Source organism: Megalobrama amblycephala, linkage group LG14, assembly GCF_018812025.1.
Source record: "Megalobrama amblycephala isolate DHTTF-2021 linkage group LG14, ASM1881202v1, whole genome shotgun sequence".
Classification (NCBI taxonomy): Eukaryota; Metazoa; Chordata; class Actinopteri; order Cypriniformes; family Xenocyprididae; genus Megalobrama; species Megalobrama amblycephala.
In genome coordinates, this window is record NC_063057.1 from 1,033,154 (window position 1) to 1,053,704 (window position 20,551).

General features: G+C 39.8%; 1 protein-coding gene across 1 annotated transcript; it reads right to left on the bottom strand.

The window, feature by feature from the left end:
• Positions 1-542: 542 nt before the first annotated feature.
• upf2 (UPF2 regulator of nonsense mediated mRNA decay) lies at positions 543-20,001 on the bottom strand. Its single transcript, XM_048154857.1, has 22 exons — positions 19,878-20,001; positions 17,962-18,330; positions 15,305-16,084; positions 15,058-15,218; positions 14,804-14,980; positions 14,321-14,458; positions 13,667-13,770; positions 11,607-11,692; positions 11,400-11,508; positions 11,102-11,215; positions 10,220-10,336; positions 9,540-9,725; positions 9,138-9,341; positions 8,052-8,327; positions 7,759-7,942; positions 5,387-5,532; positions 4,984-5,085; positions 4,812-4,910; positions 4,404-4,568; positions 3,305-3,446; positions 3,104-3,224; positions 543-1,938 (listed from the first exon to the last, which is right to left on the bottom strand). Exons 1-22 carry the CDS (start codon positions 19,880-19,882, stop codon positions 1,929-1,931), a joined length of 3,795 nt encoding a protein of 1,264 aa, XP_048010814.1. The 5' UTR covers positions 19,883-20,001; the 3' UTR covers positions 543-1,928.
• Positions 20,002-20,551: the final 550 nt, after the last annotated feature.

The window sequence follows — 20,551 nt, forward strand, 5'->3', positions numbered from 1 at the left end:
CTAGATCAGTGGTCCCCAACACCGCACATTTTGCGTGTCTCCTTTGTCTGACACACCCATTTCAGGTCTTGGAGCACTGCTGGGGAATGTTGATCCTGGAGGACCAATGTCCTGCAGAGTTTGGGTGCGTCTCAATCAGCTCCCTAGTTCAGTATTTGGGGCACTGATCAGTGCTGATCGGCCACATTCATTTTCACGATATACTGATTGACGACTTAGGGAGCTGATTGAGACGCAGGGTTTAAGATTGTGGTTGGGAACCTCTGTTGTATATGACCTTCTCTCTTCCCTTATTTCTCTCCCAGCGTGCCTCTACAGAAGCTCTCGTAAATGCAAGTTTAGTTCCTCCCACGCTAAACCACAAACATCCAAATCAAGAGCCTGATGTTAAGAGTCACATGAGACTAAAATCACCACCAACCATTAATCACGTTGTTGTTTTTACCTGTATAGTGTGCGATGTGAATGTCGGCATGAATGAGTGAGAGTGTTAGTTTATGTAATAATAATGCATGTAGGATGTGTGTTTTTGACTTGTTTGTTTTTATTTCGACTCCGGTTTTTTGCTTCCAACGAAGCAGTTTTTGAAGGACATTGAATGCATGATTGTGAACATGTGACACCACTACACACACACAAAACAACATTGTTTATTACCACCTCTTTGTATAAATGAGAACATTGCTGGAAGTAAAAATGTATATTTTCTTGCATTGGTTATTAAGATCTTTAATTTTCAGGATCTCTGTAGGATTGTTTCTGAATAAATACAGTGAAACCCATCAGTTACAGTTGATTTTGTGTCGATGATCATTATCTTTAGCTGGTCCTGATGAACTCATCAGCTTCAGGTGTGTGAGGTTAGTGAACCAGCAATGACTGAGCGACAACCACTGCATTATGGGATCATATTAAATGCAGAATAGGGATTCACAAACGTGCACCAAGTTGAATAACTCACTGAAACACCGTTGACAGAGACGTTAAATCAGTTAAGTCAATGCAAAGACTAGAAAAAGTTGTTTTAAACCACAAATTCAAAGCACAATACAAACAAATCAAAAACCGCAGAATCAAACCCTGAAAAAATGGACATTTTTGCATTGAGAAATTATTTTTAATGACAATTAAACCCCTAATATCTCATTGAAGTAATGAAGAAAAACATTTAAATATTAAAGTACATTTGAAAACAATTGTAGGTACTTGTTTTGAATTTAATCATGTTTTATGAATCTTAATATGTCTGGAAGGCTGTTTTCGTGTTGATTTGGGGGCGAATTATGACCCAGAAATGAAGTTTTGCCGCTTAAGGCCTTGTCTCTCGGTCAGATCTTACCTGTTCCGCCCGCAGGCGAGTGTTTGCGTCTGGTTCGACTGCATTCACTAGTTCACTGACTCACGACGACTGTGATGGGCAGAAAACAAGCTGATGAGAGTGTTTGAGACAAAAAGAGACATTCTCACGGTCACAGGAAGTCACTTTACTGCAACATGTTAACAGCTGCGTTCAGCCCATGCACGTCTCGCTCAGGTACGATCGCTGAGGCTGGAGAGAATAAACATCAGGAGAAAGAACAGAGCGGAACGTTTGTCTGAAGAACAAAACACTGAGTTTTCCTCTGTTAGAGTCTCTTCGTCACTGGACGCTATCGAACCATCAAACTCTATCAGCCAAAGTAAAATCACCTCCGATCTGTGTGTGTGTGTGTGTGTGTGTGTGTGTGTGTGTGACACTTCAGTCCGGCGTCTCCGTGTGTGTACGTGTGTGTGTGTGTGTGTGTGTGTGTGTGTGCTGATGGAGCTCCTCTCTGGTTGCCGTGGTGAGGCTGCAGTCAGGTGTGTCTCCGTCTCAGAGCAGGTGAGTCCAAAGCACCGCTGTCCATCTCTGTCCGTCTTTGACTCGTCATTTGCTCAGTCTGACATCATCAGCGTCTCCTGCGTGCACAGGGTCAAGGGTCAGTGAGTGAGCAGGATGTGAGTGTGACGACTGTTTCAGGAGAACTTGTTACTATGCAAAATCCTTTTACTTACTTTAAAACATTTTTTATTTGAAGGTTTGCTGTGATTGGTTGAACAATTTTGCCCCAGAAATGTGATATATCAATGACTATGAAATAATATTATTAATATACAATATTATTATTTATTTTTAAAAAATACTATATAACTATATCAAATATAATAATAGTAAAAATACAATATATAGTAATAAATATAATAATAATAATAATAATAATAATAATAATTCTAGCAATGGTAAAGTATAATCATAATTTATTAAATTGTATTAAAATATTTAAATTTTATTTAAATAATAAGTTATTACTATTTATTTTAATAATAATAATATAATATAACAATATAAAATAATACAGTAACAAATAATAATTTAAATTATAATAAAACAAGCATGTAATAAATAACAACTATAGTAATTATAATTTTATAATAATAAAAATAGCACAATATAAAAGTTAATATACATTAATATAATATAATAATACATTTAATAAATTTTTATTTACATTTATTAAATATTATTACAAAAAATATGAAACAAAGAAATATTACTACTATAATATTCATAAATGATAATAATACAGTATGTAGTAATATAGTAGTTAATTAAATACAATTTTTATTTACATTTAATTATTAAATGTTATTTCTAAAAAATATAATATTACTGTAATATTACTGTTATATATAAAAGATAATAATAAATCCAGTATGTAGTAATAAATATAGTAATTAAATTTAATAAAATTTTTATTTACATTTAATTTATTAAATATTATTATTACTAAATAAAAATATGAAACAAAATAAGAAATTACTACTGCAATGTTTCACTGTAAAATAAAATGCAGCCAATTAATCGCACTGAGCCATATCGCGATTTCAGTTTATTTTCATTAATCGTGCAGAGTTGTTGCTAGGGCATTATGGTTATTATCCCAGAATGCTTTGCAACTGAAATATTTTAAGTCAAATCGATTTTGAATGTCAAGTTGGAACTATCTGTTCTGTAAAAAGTTCAATCTACTACTTAATCAGTGAATATTGGAGTGTTTTTACATCACGAGTGTGTGAGTCTGACCTGCCGCCGGTCTTGAATATGAGGTCAGCGTTCGGGGCTCCTTTGGGGTGCTGGTAGCGCGGGCGGCGCTCTCGGTTGGTGTTGGCGGGTGCAGGTCTCTGAGCGAGAGATTGCATCATCTCTGAAACGACAACAAGGATCGGTCAACACCAGCAGATACACAAACACACAGAGCAGCGTGAGCTCCAGCGGCCCGCTCACCCTGATAGTCTTCCTGTTCCTGTCGCTCGTTGATGTCCAGCGTCAGCTTCTTCATGCGCATGCGCTCCTCCTGCTCCGCCTGCTGCTGGTTGAAGTGATTCGCCGCCAGATGAGACGACAGCGGCACGTTCAGGATCTTAAACTGACAGAGACGGAAAAACGTCAAATATCAATGATATCGTTTCTGTGGATGAACTGAGATACACATGAGAAAGAGTTTAAACGTAAATTAATGACAAATATCACATTTATTCTGTTTAAACAATATATTATGCTACTTTAATTCTATTTTGCACTCATTTATTTAAAATGCTATTAGGTTTATAATTCTATATTTTATTTGACTTACTGTTGATATTACTACACTGAAAAAACTTAGAAATTACTAGTAAATTTCATAATTACAAAGAAATGGCAGGTATAACACTGAATTAAACGTGGTATTTTGAAGTAGAAAAAATGTACTAATTATTAATTAAATTTATAATTAAATACATTATTTTACTTATTAATTGTTTGACTTACTCAGTACTAATTAAATTTATAATTAAATAATTACATTTATTTGACTTTATTCAACTTATTAACTTGACATTATTTAATTGTAAACTTAGTACAGAAATGATGTCAACTTAAGGTGAATAAACAAGTCAAGTAAATGTAATTTAATTATAAATTTAATTAGTACTGCCTAAGTCAAATAAGTCGAAAAACTAAAGTCAAACTATTTAACTGTAAATTTAATTAGTACAGAATTAATTACATTTATTTGAAATTGTTTATTTGACTAATTAATTTGATTTATTGGTTGTTTATTTGACTTATTTGATTTATTAATTCTTTATTTGATTCATTAATTGTTTATTTGACTTATTAATTGTACTTCTGAAAGACAGTGATGGGTAAAGTGGGTCACTGAGACACCGGCAGAATGAAAACAAAGATGCTGTGTGTGTGTGTGTGTGTGTGTGTGTGTGTGTTGATCTAACAGTGTGCGTTTGTGTGCTGTAGTTTACACTCCCAAAGCCACATCCTGAACACACCCTGCAGACCCAAACCATTCCAACACACACACACACACACACACACACACTGGTACCTGCTGCTTGTTGCCCTTCCGTGTGAGCATGACAAACTGCATGGTGTCGCTGATGTCTGCGTCTGCGGTGCAGGAGGGGGCGGGGCTCTTCTTCAGCTGGCTCTTTAACTGCAGAGGAATGGCCACGTCCAGCTGGTGGACCTTCACCGCCTCTCCACTGCGCTGCTGCTCACACACACACACACACACACACACACACATTCATTCACTTAAAGGCTGGGTATACTTCATTTTCTGCATTCCACTTCTGTGTTTGGACTTCACAGATGCAACTCACAAATGAAGATATTCAAGCAGAAGCGAGACTATAGACTTAAAAGACAATTCAGGAAAGTAAAGAGGGTCAGTTTTGCTCTCAGCAGGAAGTACAGGAGCAGAACCCTGATGGTTCAGAGAGCGTTTGTGCACCTGCAGGTTCTCCAGCATCATTTTGTCCAGCGCCTGGATGAAGTCCTCGTCCTCCGCACACGCCACGTGTTTGAGTCCTCCGCCGCGGATCGTGACCTCCTGAACGACGAGAACAGCAGCGTTAGATCGAACCCAAACCTCCAGAAACACACTGCGGCTCCAGCGCACTCACATTGTTCTCTTCGTCCGTTTCGTTCTCTTTGTTGGAGTCGGTCAGATAGTCTGTGTTCTCCTCTTCCTCCTCACGCTCCTCTTCCTCATTCTCTGAGCCCTCCTGCACAACACACACACGCAACGTCCTGCTGTTTAATATGCATTTTCATTTGTCTCCAAACACTGCAACAGGATGAAGTGTATATATAAACAAAACCTCATTACCAAGAATTAATATTAATATGTATAAAAAATATAAATAATATACACACACATTATATATATGTATTATACATTATATATATTGTTTACATATATATATATATATCTTTTCTCTTTTGTTTCTTTTTTTTTTTATGAATGATCAAATAACAGAGGAGGCGGAGTTTACAGCTGTCAATCACACATGTGAGAACAGTCACCTCCTCCTCGGGTTCATTCATCTCGCTCTCGTTTCCAGACTGCTCCTCGGTCTCAGCTCCGCCCTCGTCTTCATCATCATCGTCTTCCTCATCCAGAGGCTCGTTCTCATCCATGGCGCTGGAGGAGCGGCCGTCTTTCTCCAGGCCTGCACACACAGGAATGTTGCTACTGACCAAACCAGACCAAAACAGCAGCATCCGGCTCGGCCAAGAGATAAAAATAAACCGGCACTACAGAAGCTCTGGATTAAAACCAGACGGACAACACACACACACGACAGCATTCCTGAAGAGCTATTCCGGGTCTGCTGCTTTAACACTGATACTCTTACACTCGCTGCAGGAATGTGTGTGTTTTTCTCTCGGCACACGTCAGGCATGAAGGAATGAAACAAACCAGTGTGTCAGTGAGAGGAATGCTGCTCGACGAGGAGAGCGGAAACGTGAGCGGAACAACTAGAAAAACTACTGCACACACACACACACACACACACACACACCAGGGCTGGGCGGTCTGACCATGTGTGGGTGTTTCTTCAACTACGGGCACTTTTGGCCTTGGAGACTTCAGGAAATACCCTCCATAAAACACACACTATCACTGGATATTTCATTGGTCTCCTGCAGTTCACCAATGTGAATAAAAGGGCAGATTTTCTGGCTAACACTAATTTCATCGTGTCTTCTAATGTGTGTCATCTGATCACAATCTACTGTCTGTTTTTGCACACATCACATCAGGGTTAATATCGTTAACTAAAATGTGTTAACACACACACTAATACACACACATACACAGACGCACACACACTCACAGATGGAAACACACACTCAAGCACACAGACACACACTCATTCACACTCACACACACAAACTCACGCACACACACTCACAGATGGAAACACACACTCAAGCACACACACACACACACACTCACAGATGGAAACACACACACACTCACACATGAAAACACACACTCAAGCACACACACACACACTCACACATGAAAACACACACTCAAGCACACAGACACACACTCACACATGAAAACACACACTCAAGCACACACACACACACTCACACATGAAAACACACACTCAAGCACACAGACACACACTCATTCACACTCACACACACAAACTCACGCACACACACTCACAGATGGAAACACACACAGACACACACACTCACACACACACAGACACACACACTCACAGATGGAAACACACACAGACACACACTCAAGCACACACACACACACACACTCACACACAAACTCACACACACAGACACACACACAGACACACACACTCACAGATGGAAACACACACAGACACACACTCAAGCACGCACACACACACACACACACACACTCACACACACACACAGACACACACACTCACAGATGGAAACACACACAGACACACAATCACGCACTCACACTCACTCACGCACACACAGACTCACACACACAGATGGAAACGCACACAGACACACACTCAAGCACGCACACACACACACACACACAGACACAGACACACACACACACACTCACAGATGGAAACACACACAGACACACACTCAAGCACGCACACACACACACACACACACACACTCACACACACACACAGACACACACACTCACAGATGGAAACACACACAGACACACACTCAAGCACGCACACACACACACACACACACACACTCACACACACAGACACACACACTCACAGATGGAAACACACAGACACACTCAAGCACGCACGCACACACACACACAAACTCATGCGCACACACACACTCACGCACACACACACACTCACGCACACACACTCACAGATGGAAACACACACAGACACACAATCACGCACTCACACTCACTCACGCACACACAGACTCACACACACAGATGGAAACGCACACAGACACACACTCAAGCACGCACACACACACACACACACAGACACAGACACACACACACACACTCACAGATGGAAACACACACAGACACACACTCAAGCACGCACACTCACACACACACACAGACACACACACTCACAGATGGAAACACACACAGACACACACTCAAGCACGCACACACACACACACACACACTCACACACACAGACACACACACTCACAGATGGAAACACACACAGACACACAATCACGCACTCACACTCACTCACGCACACACAGACTCACACACACAGATGGAAACGCACACAGACACACACTCAAGCACGCACACACACACACACACACATACACAGACACACACACACACACACACACTCACAGATGGAAACACAAACAGACACACAATCACGCGCGCACACACACTCACGCTCAGTCTCAGATGAGTGTTTTACCCAGTTTGACGAGGAACTCTCTCTCCAGCTGCGTGACGTGCGCACAGGCGTCCTCCAGAGACGAGCACAGCTTCATCTTGGGCCGCAGCAGCTCCAGCGTGTCTGTGATCATGTACTCGATATCGATGGGGAACGGCTGATCTTTAGTCCACACATCAACACTCTTCTTCCACCAGATGTACCTCTGAAACACACAAGAACATGATTCACTGCACTGAATAACAATTTTTTAATATTTCTGAAAGACGTCTCTTCTGAGGCTGTGATTGGCTGGCTGAGAGAGAAAAGCTAACCTGGAAGTAAATGAGGAAGCAGTCGAGTTTCTTCTTGCTGGAGCCGCGGTCGAAGTACTGCCCGCAGGTGTCCAGCAGGGTGCAGACCATACGGATGCGGAACAGGTGCTCGGGCGGGTCCAGCGGGCTCGGAGAACCGTCCGTGTTCACGCCGAACGAGATGAAGGAGAAGAGAGTGCGGAAGATGACGGCGGACTCCACCATACGGTAGTTATACAGCTCACCCAGAAACTTAGCGCTGCTGATCCGCCGCTGGTTAAACTTGGGCTGGTTCACCTGACAGCGAAACACATCAACACACACATCTGAAGCAGAGCGTGTCTCATCTGAGCAGAGTCAGCAGTGACATCATGAGTGCGGGTAACACTTTACCATAAGCTCCCATTAGTTCATGCATTCACTAACATTAACTAACACACTTTATTCTCAGTTTTCTCTAGGCAGGTAGCACCAATTTAAAATCAATAAAATGAAATTTGCCTTTCTATTGTATAGGCAGCCGAGTTTTATTGAAAGCCAGTGGTGACGTACCCCTTTAAAACCCTCTGGTCCTCTTCATTTAGGGGTCACACTTGGCTTCTTCATGGTCAAAAGTGACCGAAGCCTTGATATGCGACTTCTTTTTTTTTTTTCTTCTTTTTTTTTTTGAGAAAATTTTTCATTTTCATTCAATGATATTTTTTGATTATTATTTTAAATTTTGAGAGTATTTTATGAAACTATGCAATATTTATACACTTTTTATTAGCTATTTTTCCCCATTGAAAATGATACACATTTTTTTTTCTAATACATTTTTTAATTATTGTTCAATTAAAGCAGTATTCAATGTTAAAATAGAGATGAGGCATTTAAAATCACATTTTTTGAAGGTAGATTAGTGCCATCTGGTGGGGAAAAAAAGAAAACTTACTTGTATAGTTCTATGTAAAGTGGCTTACAAACTCTAGTGTTTTTTTAGACATAAATAATCAGCTTTATAATGGTAGTGAATGGGAATAATTGTCATTTTTGGGTGAATTATCCCTTTAAAATCAAAAGTTGTATCTGTTAATATCTCTCTCACACACACACACACACACACACCTCCATGCCTAGACGGATGTCTTCCAGCACTCCGTCCACCACATGAATGCCCACGTCCTCCTGATACGCCACCAGTCCGGCCAGCAGGTTGGCCACGCAGTGGATGCTGTTGTACTTGACGTTCCAGATGTTGACCATACAGCAGATCAGGTAACTCTTAACATCAGCATCATGCCAGGGCAACTTTCTCATCTGCCTCAACACCTACAGACACACAGATATGAGAGCGTGACCCACCGGGAGCTGATCGTATGACAACACACGTGACTTTATTCTGTAACATGTAAAGGCCTATTTTGTGTAATGCAGAGTTACCAAACTTCATAAGTCAAGAAGCATCTAGAATACACACACACCACGGATGTGATACCCATAGTGCAATCCACCACATACGTGACGCACCTTCTCAGTGGTGACCTTGGACAGGTCTTTGTAGAGGAGTTTGCGGATGTACTCCTGCAGCGGGGGTCTCTTCCTGCGCACCGTCTTCTCCATCGGCGGAGGGTTACAGTAGTAATAGGCGTTCTCCACCATGGTCACGTAACGCACATCCAGATGCTGAGCCTGTTTCTTGCGCATCATTTGCTCCTGAAAACACAGACATGTGCAACAGTGTCAGTTAGAGCTGCACTGATAAATTGAGAATCACAATTTTGTGGTTTAAAATAGAGATCAAGAGTCTAAACAGAATAACATGTAATTTACTAGAAGTTATATTTAAATTATTCAATTCATTTGAATGAATTATTTAAAAAAATAATAAATTGGTGTGAATGAATGATTCAATGACTCACTCGTAAAGACTTCATTACTGGATAAATCAGCTTTTTTGAACAAATCTCTGATTGACTCATTGGCAAACACATTTTTTAACAGTAACTTGTCTCCACCTACTGGCGTAACGATGTAATTGATACATCAAGCGTCTTTCAAAACGTGATTTGCTCTATTTTGATTGCTACTGTAGACATCAGTGTTTATATCTGAACTATAAACTTTTATCCCAGTACTTCTGTGTTCATCTGAACTATTGTAAGACAGAAACAACGATACTGTGTGTTTGAAAAGACGTGAGGACGGACCAGTAAGACGCTTGTGCGCAGGTGAGAGTCCGGTGAACGGAAGAGGAAGCGTCCACAGGTCTCCAGCAGTGTGCAGGCCATCTCGATATGATGATGAGAGAAATCAGACAGCAGCATCTGCACACACACACACACACAGAATGATACAAAAAATAAAAAATAAAAATCATCTGTCAGTGCCATTTTCATCGCATGAACTTCAGTATCAAAACCAAGTAAAATGATTTTGAACCGATGCTATTTTAGTATTATTTATATACTATTTTATTCATTAATATTTTTATTTTCAGTTCATTTTAATTTTAGTAATTTTGTTGTGTTTTTGTCATTTTTATTAGTTTTTTTTTATTTTTATTTCTATATAGCTTTAATTTATTTAAATTCCAGTTTTAGTCATTTTAATACATCAGCTTAAACTTAATTACTTCAGTTTTCTTATTTATTTAATTAACATTTCTAATTTTGCACATTTCTAAGCAGGGTTATTATAGTTAAAACATTAACTGAATAAAATAAAATATACAAAAACTTATTTTATTTCAGCTAGTTTCCGAGCGACATTTCTCATTTTCATTTAGTTTAACTTGATGTACTAAAATAACTAAAACTGAAATAAAAATTAATAAAAATTATATAGACATATTTTTTTCAAAAACACAAAAAATTACTAAAACTTTAAAATTAAAAAGGAATATATAAAAATGAAAACAAATTCAAAACATTTTAGAAGTAGTTTCAGTTAACAATAACACTGTATTAAACACAAAGTAAACATTAAATGAAAACCAATCAAATAAATTTCGCCATTACATTGTTCATCTTAGTAGTGAAGCACTACCTAGTGAGTACACACCGTAGGCGTCATCAGATCATCGCGCTCACCTTGAGACAGTGCAGCGTGTCCGTTTTAGAAAACATCTTGAACTTGGCCAACTCCCCGATGAACCTCACCGTCTTATTCTTGGTCTCGATGTTGATTTGGTCCTTCTTTCTGATCTATAAGACACACACAAACACTCACTTTGATGCATTTTAACGCATCCTGCTTCTAAAATAGAAGAATTCGAGTGCGCACTGCTAGTGGAGAAGGCAATCACGTGATGCATTGTGACAAGGTCTATTTCAGCATGCTGCCTATGTAGGCTATAGTGAGCGAGGAGCTTCTGAGAAACACACTCACATGAAATCTGAAATCTCCTTTGAGCATTGAGCAGAGGTCCTCCGCCACGTCAGACATGCACGGGTGCAGCGTGGCCACTAGACGGGCGTAGAACGGCAACAGATCCAGCCTGAGTCACAGAGACATAAAAACACTTGATAAGATCACGTCACTGAACGCTTCAGCTCCATCTAGTGTCCACAGCTACAGATGAGCAGAGAAACACACCTCTGTCTGGGCACTGTGAAGAGAGCGCGAACCAGCTTCCTGCGATTGGACTTGGTGTTCATGTTCATACAGAAGTCCATAGCAGCCTGAAAACATGTTTGAACACAGAACAGGCACAGCAATGAGAGAAACAACCCATCAGCCCTGATCAAGCGCTGTTATTGTTAACAAACACTACTACAAATCATTTTGGCAATTGAAATAAAGCTGAAATAAAAGTATTACATAAAAAACTTAAATGAAAATTAGAACTAAACCGTAATAAAATTACTGAAACTTTAAAGGTCCTGTTTTTCATGGTCTTTTGAAGCTTTGATTGTGTTTATAGTGTGCAATATAACATGTGTTCATGTTTCGCGTGTAAAAAAAACAGTATTTTTCACATAATTTACTTATCTGTATACCGCTGTTTCCACTGTCATAAAAACGGGCTGATGACTTCCTTGTTCTATGAAGTCCCTCCTTCAGAAATACGTAACGAGTTCTGATTGTGCCAGCGGTTCCTGTGTTGTGATTCGACAGCAGCTGAGCGCACCCAGAGCCATAGAGAGCGCACCTTGCCCGGAAAGGTCACGCCTCTTACCATAACGTGTGCTGCACATAGTTTTACATGTGGATTATTGTGGTGTCGTGCCGAATGAACACAAAAGACAATAATTCCCGAGAGACTGAACTCTTTAATCTCCGCAAGCAGCAACAGAAAATGTACAACGTTAGCACTCACTCAGAAGAGTACCTCATACGGAAAACAGCCATATACATAAACATAGTCCCCTCTTGTGGCCATTATGTGCACTGCAGTCCAACATTAACTATTGCAGTAAGGATACCACAATTATAATTTTCGGGAACCGAGTTAAACATAAATTGTAACCATTGATCTCTAAGTACAGCGTCCCTGGGAAGGCCAAACAAAGTTGATTGGACCGCGGGATGAAAATAACAGCGTTTCGACGACATGGCGACAAACACACTCTACAAACGCAACTCTTGTGTATTCCTGTGGGCGGAGGTTAGTCAAAAAACTGTTTTAGTGACGTCATTAAAGAAGGAAGTAGAGGGATGTAGTCCAAACTGGCTGTTCGATGTAGGCGACTTCTGTTAAATAAAATATCGCGCTTGGCATTGAACTTTGAGCTTTAAAATTTTACAGATTTTATTTATACTCTAACAACAACATTACACACTAACTAAAGTTTGAAACATGGGATCACGAAGAACGGGACCTTTAAAACAAATGAAAGCAAAATAATACTGGCTATGATCAAGCACTGTATATGTGTGTGTACTGAGCTGTTTAGACATGTGTGTGTGTGTGTGTGTTAGGGGTGTTGAAATGAATCGCTTCTCTCACACTAAAATGGCTGAGGGAGGTGAAACAAAACGAGTAATAAAAAATGTTAAAATGTGTGCGTGAGTGTGTGTATGTGCGCGCGTATGCAAGTTTGTGCAAGCGAGCGCGTACGTGTGAGCCTGTGTGTGCGCAAGTGCGTGCAGGAACACGTGTGAGAGCACATGCACGCGTGTGTGTGTGCGAGCGAGAGTGTGCGTACGAGTGCATGTGTGTGAGAGCGTGCAGGCAAGTGTGTGTGTTTGTTTATGATTTAATGCCATGCGAGCTACCTCAACTATATTAATGGCGAGAACGAGATTTTAATTTATTTTTTGCGAGTGTGTGTGCGAGAATGTGTGTTTGAGTGAGTATTATTGTAACTTGACAGTTTCATGCGATTTAGTATTTACTAGTGTTTATTAGTTCTAAATGCTCCTGTGTTGTTCAGACTTCAGTTTTGTTTGATGTTTGCTACATTCAGGAAGTGTACTTTCTTGGAGCAGATAAAATAAAAAGAGATTTCATATTTCTGCTTGTATTCATTGATAAATTGTAGCCATGTGCAGTAATGTTGAAAATTGAGGATGCAACGCATTGTGGAATTTAATCGAATCATTAACATGATGATCACACTCGAATTGAATCATGAGACCAGTGACGATTGTGTGTGTGTGTGTGTGTGTGTGTCCTCCATCAGGTCTATTCTGTGTGTGTTTGTACTCTTTACCTTGTCAATCAGGTCTCTGTTGATGCAGTTTGGCAGCTGCTGGATAAAAGCGTCCACGATGAGCTTGAGATGAGAGCCGGTGCTGGCCTCCTCATCCTCCTGCTCTGTACGCACACACAAACATCAACATGATCACATGACATCACATTATTTATTTGGCCGAGGCTTTTACGCACATCGAATCGCATTGCATTCAAGGTATACATGCATTTACTGGGAATCAAACCCATGACCTTGGCGTTGCAAGCGCCATGCTCTAGACAGAAATGGCATGACGATTCAAAGACATTTCACTGGGAGACGTGAGTGACAATGAGCTGCACAGATAAATAATTTCAAAATAATGCAATAGACAAATATTCAACACAGATAAAGTTGGACTAATACTGAAACGTTCCCTTTACTGCCCTCTGGAGGTTTTGGAGGTGCATTATGCAGTGTGTTTTATTGAGAGAGCAAGTGAATGTTTATGGAAAAAAATATGAGATGAGAGGAAAAATTCTCTCGCAAAATGTTTGCTTTCTTTGCGTTTGTTTGCAAACCTTTCTTGTTCGTTTCTCGGAGGAAAGCAAAACTTTTGCAAGAGAATGCAATATTTTTGTCCCTTTCCATCACCATGTCCCTTTAGGGGCTCCGTAGTATGTGTGCGAGTACCTTGCTCATCCAGTAACTTTTTGGCCAGTTCTTCATTTTCGGTCTCGTCGGTTGCATCCAGATCTATCGGGTCGTCCGTGATGTCCAGCGCTTCCAGCTCCATCTCCAACTCCTCAGTGCTGTTTCCCTCTCGCCCCTCTACACACACACAACATACACTATTACATACTGTTTCACATGCTACTTTAAAGAGGACTCTTTTACAAAGTCTTGATGTTGTTTTTGTGCTCTACTAGATTGAATGTTGATTATTTTCCTCATATTCTCCATTGTTGCAGCTCCTCTCTTTCCAGTCTGTCAGTAACGCTCTGTTTAGTTCCTGTCTCTATGAAGCCCCTCCTTCTGAAAAGTGCTCTGATTGGTCGGCTGGAGCAGTGTGTTGAAATTGGTCAAGCACTTTGAGTGTGTTTTGGAAATGCCCCGCCCCTCACCAGTAACTAACTCAATCAAGTATCACACTGACTTTTCTAAACCATTCCATACCTTTGCTGCTCTGGCTGCTCTTCTCATTGTCCTTGAAGAGAATGGCAGGTACAAATGCCTTCAGATCCACCATGTTCTCGTAGAAGTTACGAGCGTCCTCGTCCTCCCAGATGCCACCTTCCAGATCATACTCTCCTGGTTTTCCCGGTGTGAAGATATCGATGCCCGGACCGTGTTCTGCCACACAAAACAACAAATCATGTGCATGCCAAGACAACATCTCTGCACAGAAGAAGTTGTGCCAGAAGTCATACCTTCCTGGACGGTTTTGTCCTGAGGAAGTTCGGGCATGTTCTCGTCCAGCAGATCGGCCAGAGTTTGAGTGTTTGCCAGCAGCTTCTGATAAGAGGTGGCGAACTCCTCGTACTGCTTATGTCTGTCCTCGCTGAGCTCTCCTTTAGAGTGAAGGATACGCCTACAGAGAGACACAAAACAGGAGTTATGACTATGACGACTTCTGAGAAACCCGGAAATGTGATGAGCGTCCACAGACAAACCCACCTGTTCTGTCTCTCGATGTTCTGCAGCTCTCGGTGGTCTTTCTTCAGGTGTTTGGTGAGGGAGGTGAAATATTCTCTCAGCAGATTCTGGAACGGCTGCTGTTTCTCTGCATTGATGATCTGGCTGGGAGGGAACGACAAGCCGAACTTCTCCGCCGCGTTCTTGACCTTCCGCGGCACCAGCCCGGCGATATCATCACCGCAGTGCTTGCAGAAGCTGATGATGACGGAAACGTGCGTGTGCGTCTCTCGGTCGGCGCCGATGATGTTCTTCAGCTGCTCGTAGATGAGCGACAGCCCCTCCTTATCGGTGAACAGGCCCACGATGGTGAGCTCGGCGATGAAGCGCAGGTCGGTCCGCAGCTTGCTCACGTTGGGCGCCTTCTCCTCCTTCCTGGCCTCGAAGTGTCTCTTCCACGCGGCCAGCAGCAGCGGTGCGAATTCGGCGTAGCGCTGGTGGAACAGGGAGCAGAGATGCACGGCACAGCCCACGTCTGAGATCTTCAGCTTGGCCTCCACCATGGAGCTCACGGCCTCGCCGATGTACTTGCTGAGGTTGAGCGAGTCGAAGTCTTGCGACAGCGAGCTGCGCTGCTGCTCCGTGAGAGTGCGGAGCTTCTTGACGAAGGCCGTGTTCTTCTTCAGGCTGGAGTCCAGGCGGCTGAAGAAGGCCTCCTCCGGACGCGTCTCCTGCACATGCTGGTTTTTCGCTCGCAGCTCCTTCCTGCCGTGGTGTCGCTCCCACGCCTCCTGCTGGAGCTGATCCGCCTCCTCCTTTTCCCTGATAAGACACAAAGAACAAACTGTAATTACAAAGTATCTTATTTTACTATCATTGAGATGTTTTAACGATGTTGGAAGCTGAAAAAAGCACATGCAGGGCTCGACATTAAGCCTTGTAAAAAAGTTGCTTGTCTGGAAAAAATAGCATTTCTTTGTGGTGCAAATAGAATTTATTCTGAAGCAATCATATCTCCAATAGGTGATATTTACCCTGAGGGCATTTTTTTTTACCTTTATAAAGGGCTTTTTCCCCATAATCTTATTAAATGTATGCTTGATCTTTCAGTTTAAATTAAATTTGATCAATAAATTCAATTATAATAATAAGACACTATAGGGCTGTTACCCATCAAATTAAATCAAAATTTAAAACTTTTAAATATTTTTTGAAAATACAAATAAGAAATGTTGGGGGGGGGGGGGGGTTATACTTTTAAACATGAAACTAAACCGCCAGTAGGTGGCAGCAAGTGATCATCTTAATGAGTGAGTCATTGAGTCATTCATTCAAATGATTCGTTCAAAAGGCTGATTCATTCAAGTATGAGGGCCTGCGTCTCAATGTGCATACTATCCATCCTAAATATTATGTGACTAGTAATATTCAATACTATTTAGGGTGGATAGTATGCACATTGGGATGCAGTTGTTTATGAATGGGTCATTGAATCTTTGACTCAACCGATTCATTCAAAACGCTGAATCATTGAGTAATGAAAGTGTTGCTGTGAGATGCGCTATGATTCTGCTGTGATCTCTGTTTGGTATTATTTCCACTGCTGAAATACAACAAAAAGTCAATATTGCACCTAAAATGTAAGTGACTTAATATTAATTATTTCTTTATTGAACTGTCATATGAAGTCATTTTCAATCGTGATGGTATTCAGGAAGATGAGTTGAGGCTGCGCAAGCTTCAACAATGCAACCTTGTTACGTTAGTACATTATACATTATATATTATCATCCACTATCGATCACCACTTACACTAATGAAATAAAAGTCATTCTTGTGTTTTGGTGATTCCCTAATTATTTTTTTGTCATTGATGTTTTAAGCAGTCTAATTATCTGGTTGGGCAAGTAAAACTGTCTTTAACTTAACTAGCTCATTCAAAAAAAAAACAACTGTCCCGGACAAGTGTTAATGTCATGCTTTCACGGCATGATGTATTCTAGCAGAATGCAGCTAGAATGACCCTGAAATTCAATATCCGGTGCAAAAATGTGTTTTTGTCTTATATTTCTATAAAAGCAAGTGTGGTCTTTTTCCCAAATATCGGCACAATTGCAAACATGATATTGATTGATTTCATTTTACACATTGTCTGTTTTTGTTTTTTTTAATCAACAAAAAATAGTTCCAAACAAAGCCACGGTTGTGCGTCTCCAAGCAACACACAGTGGTTTTCATTCCTGAATGAATCAGCGCTTTTGAACGAATCAGTGATTCAATGATCCGTTCATAAAGACTTGCTGAATTCAGAACCACATACTATTATACTAGTATTCGTACTACGTTTACCATATCTTTTTAGTAATGGTAATAGTTCCTGAATGAATCGGTTGAATGAACAATTCAATGACTCACTCGTTAAGACAGTGATTTTCTGCTACCTACTTGGCGATTTAGTTGCAAAATTAAAGTACCAATTAATTTTTTTCAATTTCAATATTCAAAATATTATCTTAGAGCATCATTTACGCAATTGTAAATGCAGTGTAAGAGCAGCTTCTGTCACTTCTGCAGTGCACAAATGGATTTTACTGACACTGATTTCACTTGATTGATAACAGCCTTTAGTGTCTTATTAGTCTCAGTGAGTTTAATGAATAAATGTAAGAATTTGACAATGAAGATGCAAGCGCTCTTACTTCAGCTGCGCAGCCTCTTCCTCTTTCTGTCGTTTGGCTTCCTCCTCCAGCAGCTTCTTCTCCTGCTCCTCCTGCTGTCTCTTCTCCTCCTCCTCTTTCTTCCTCTGCTCCTCCTCCGCTTTCTGCTTCTCCTCCTCCTTCTTCTTTCGCTCCTTCTCCTCCTTCTTCCTCTTCTCCTCCTCAGCCCGTCTCTTCTTATCATCGGCCGTCTTGCCTCCGTCCTTCTTCCCGCTCATCTTGCTCTCGTCTTTGCTCTTCTCGCGGGACGCGGCGGCCGGTCTGTCGGCGTCTCTGTCCTTGTTGCTGAAGGAGCCCGTCTCTCTCTCCTCCATGTTGACGGACTTCTTGCGTTCAGCAGGCATGCTGCTACTGCAAAACATGACAATACTTCAAATTAAACAATATCTGATAATAATTGTAAAAGTAAAAATTCAAGCACTAGGATACTGCACTTTAAATTGCATAATGTTTTAAAAAGTATTTTGCACTTTTAAACAAATTTTGCATTAAAAAATATGCTGTATGACACATTTTTTAAAAAAGTTTTATAGTTAAATTAAAAGTGCAAAATATATATATTTTTAAAAAACGATTTTGCATACAGCATACTGTTTTTAAAAATATTTTGCACATTTAATCAAATGTTGCATACAGCAAAAACTTTGTGCATTTGTTGTTTTTTTTTGCACGCTTAAAAATTTTTCTCTGTTGTTTTTTTTTAAAATTATTTTGCACTTATACTGTATATTGCATACTATTTTATATATATATATTTTGCGCATTTAATCCAATTTTTGCATTGAAAAATATGTATATGGCATACTGTTTTCTTTAAAGAAAAATATTTTGCACTTTTAATCTAATTATAAAACTTGAAATCAAATTATGCATAGAGTATACTGTTTTTTTAAGAAAATACATTGCACTTTTAATCTTTTTTTTTTTTTTGCATTGAAATGTATATTGTATATGGCATACTGTTTTTGAAAAAAATATTTTGCACTTTTAATCCAATAGTTGCATTGAAAAATACAATATATAGCATACTGTTTATTTATATATTTTAATCCAATTCATTAGGAGTCATTGAGAATGTCAGTCACTCTGAATAACCTGTATGGTTACTACTGCATTATGGGATATGTTAACCCAGTCTGCTCTGGTTGCATACTGCACGTGCTGTCCAGTGCCATGGCTATGCAGGTATTTCATACACAGAAAATCTGCATATAATGCAGAAATACTGACGCAGCCATGGTCAGGTTCAGTGCCACGCCTCCTCAAACACACCTGTCGGTCATGCTCAGGTGATCAGCTGGTACAGGTGTGTTTGATTAGGTAGTGATTAATTAACTCTAAACTCTGCAGTTTTGTTCAGAAGCAGAACTGAACATGTCTGATCTAAAGTTGATCGGGTTACTGTTGTTCAGATGCACGTGTGGTTCGTATTCAGCAGAACCGATACTCACCCGGAAACACACACAAACACCCAAAACTAATTCACACACACATCATAAGTTCAGCAGCTGACTGTCGTTTAATGACCTAATAAAGTCTCTCAATAACAAACAAACAAAGAAAAACAACTAAAAAACAAACAAATCCACAAACAACAGCTGCAATTATAAAAATCCGACTAAATAAACCCAATAAATGATATGCGTCACGGTCATCCCAATATATTGTCGCTTTTTCATACGCAGTTCGTTTATAACAAAAACTGAATCATTTTAATGAAGCGATTGAATGTTTGACTGCGTGTTTATGAATTAGCATTAGCCGTTAGCTTCCGTGAGGCCGCTCGTATGTCAAACATTACACGTTTATTCCGCAGACAGACGGAAATGACAGAAACAAAGAGATTTTCTATCACTGACGTAAACACAACTGTATTTAGAATGAAATGTCAGTCTTACCTCATGTGCTTGTGTTAATATTCATAAGTTTGTCTGTAAATGACACGGCGCTCGATAGTTTTCAATATTAGGACCCCTGAATGTGGCGCTCCAAACGTGCCTGATCAAAAAAAAAAAATATTCATCCCCAAAGAAAAATAAATGTGGTAAAATAAAAATTACGAAACCATATAAATTCCAGTGTTTAACTTAAACTCATGTTATTAATGTCAAATGGATGCCAAGTTTATTTCATAGTGTTACTCTAGCCCTCTATCTATCTATCTATCTATCTATCTATCTATCTATCTATCTATCTATCTATCTATCTATGTCATTAATCACCAGAACGATATACGTATATTTTATTTATTTTGTAGAAAAGGTACAAATAAACTATAAAAAAAATAGTTGTGCATACGCTTTATTCAAAAACTTTTATTTGTATTTTAAACAAAAAAAAACAAAAAAAAAACATAAAGTGTCATAAACCTGAGAAACATCTCGTATGAAGACGTAAAATAAAACTGATATTAAGCTTACAAAAAATATTAAAACATATGTGTACCTATTTTACTGCCACAAAACTTATCTGTAGCTGTTGTTATATCTGTGGCCTGTAGATGGAGCTATTGGCGCATCTCTCTTTCTCACACACACACACACACACACACACTCACAGTGGGTTTTGATCA

Excerpts from the sequence above, each read along its gene's own strand:
- upf2 (XM_048154857.1), bottom strand. Across the intron at positions 16,085-17,961 it reads GAAGAGGCTGCGCAGCTGAA|GGAAAAGGAGGAGGCGGATC; the intron begins GTAAGAGCGCTT and ends GTGTCTTATCAG. Across the intron at positions 13,771-14,320 it reads AAAGTTACTGGATGAGCAAG|AGCAGGAGGATGAGGAGGCC; the intron begins GTACTCGCACAC and ends GTGTGCGTACAG.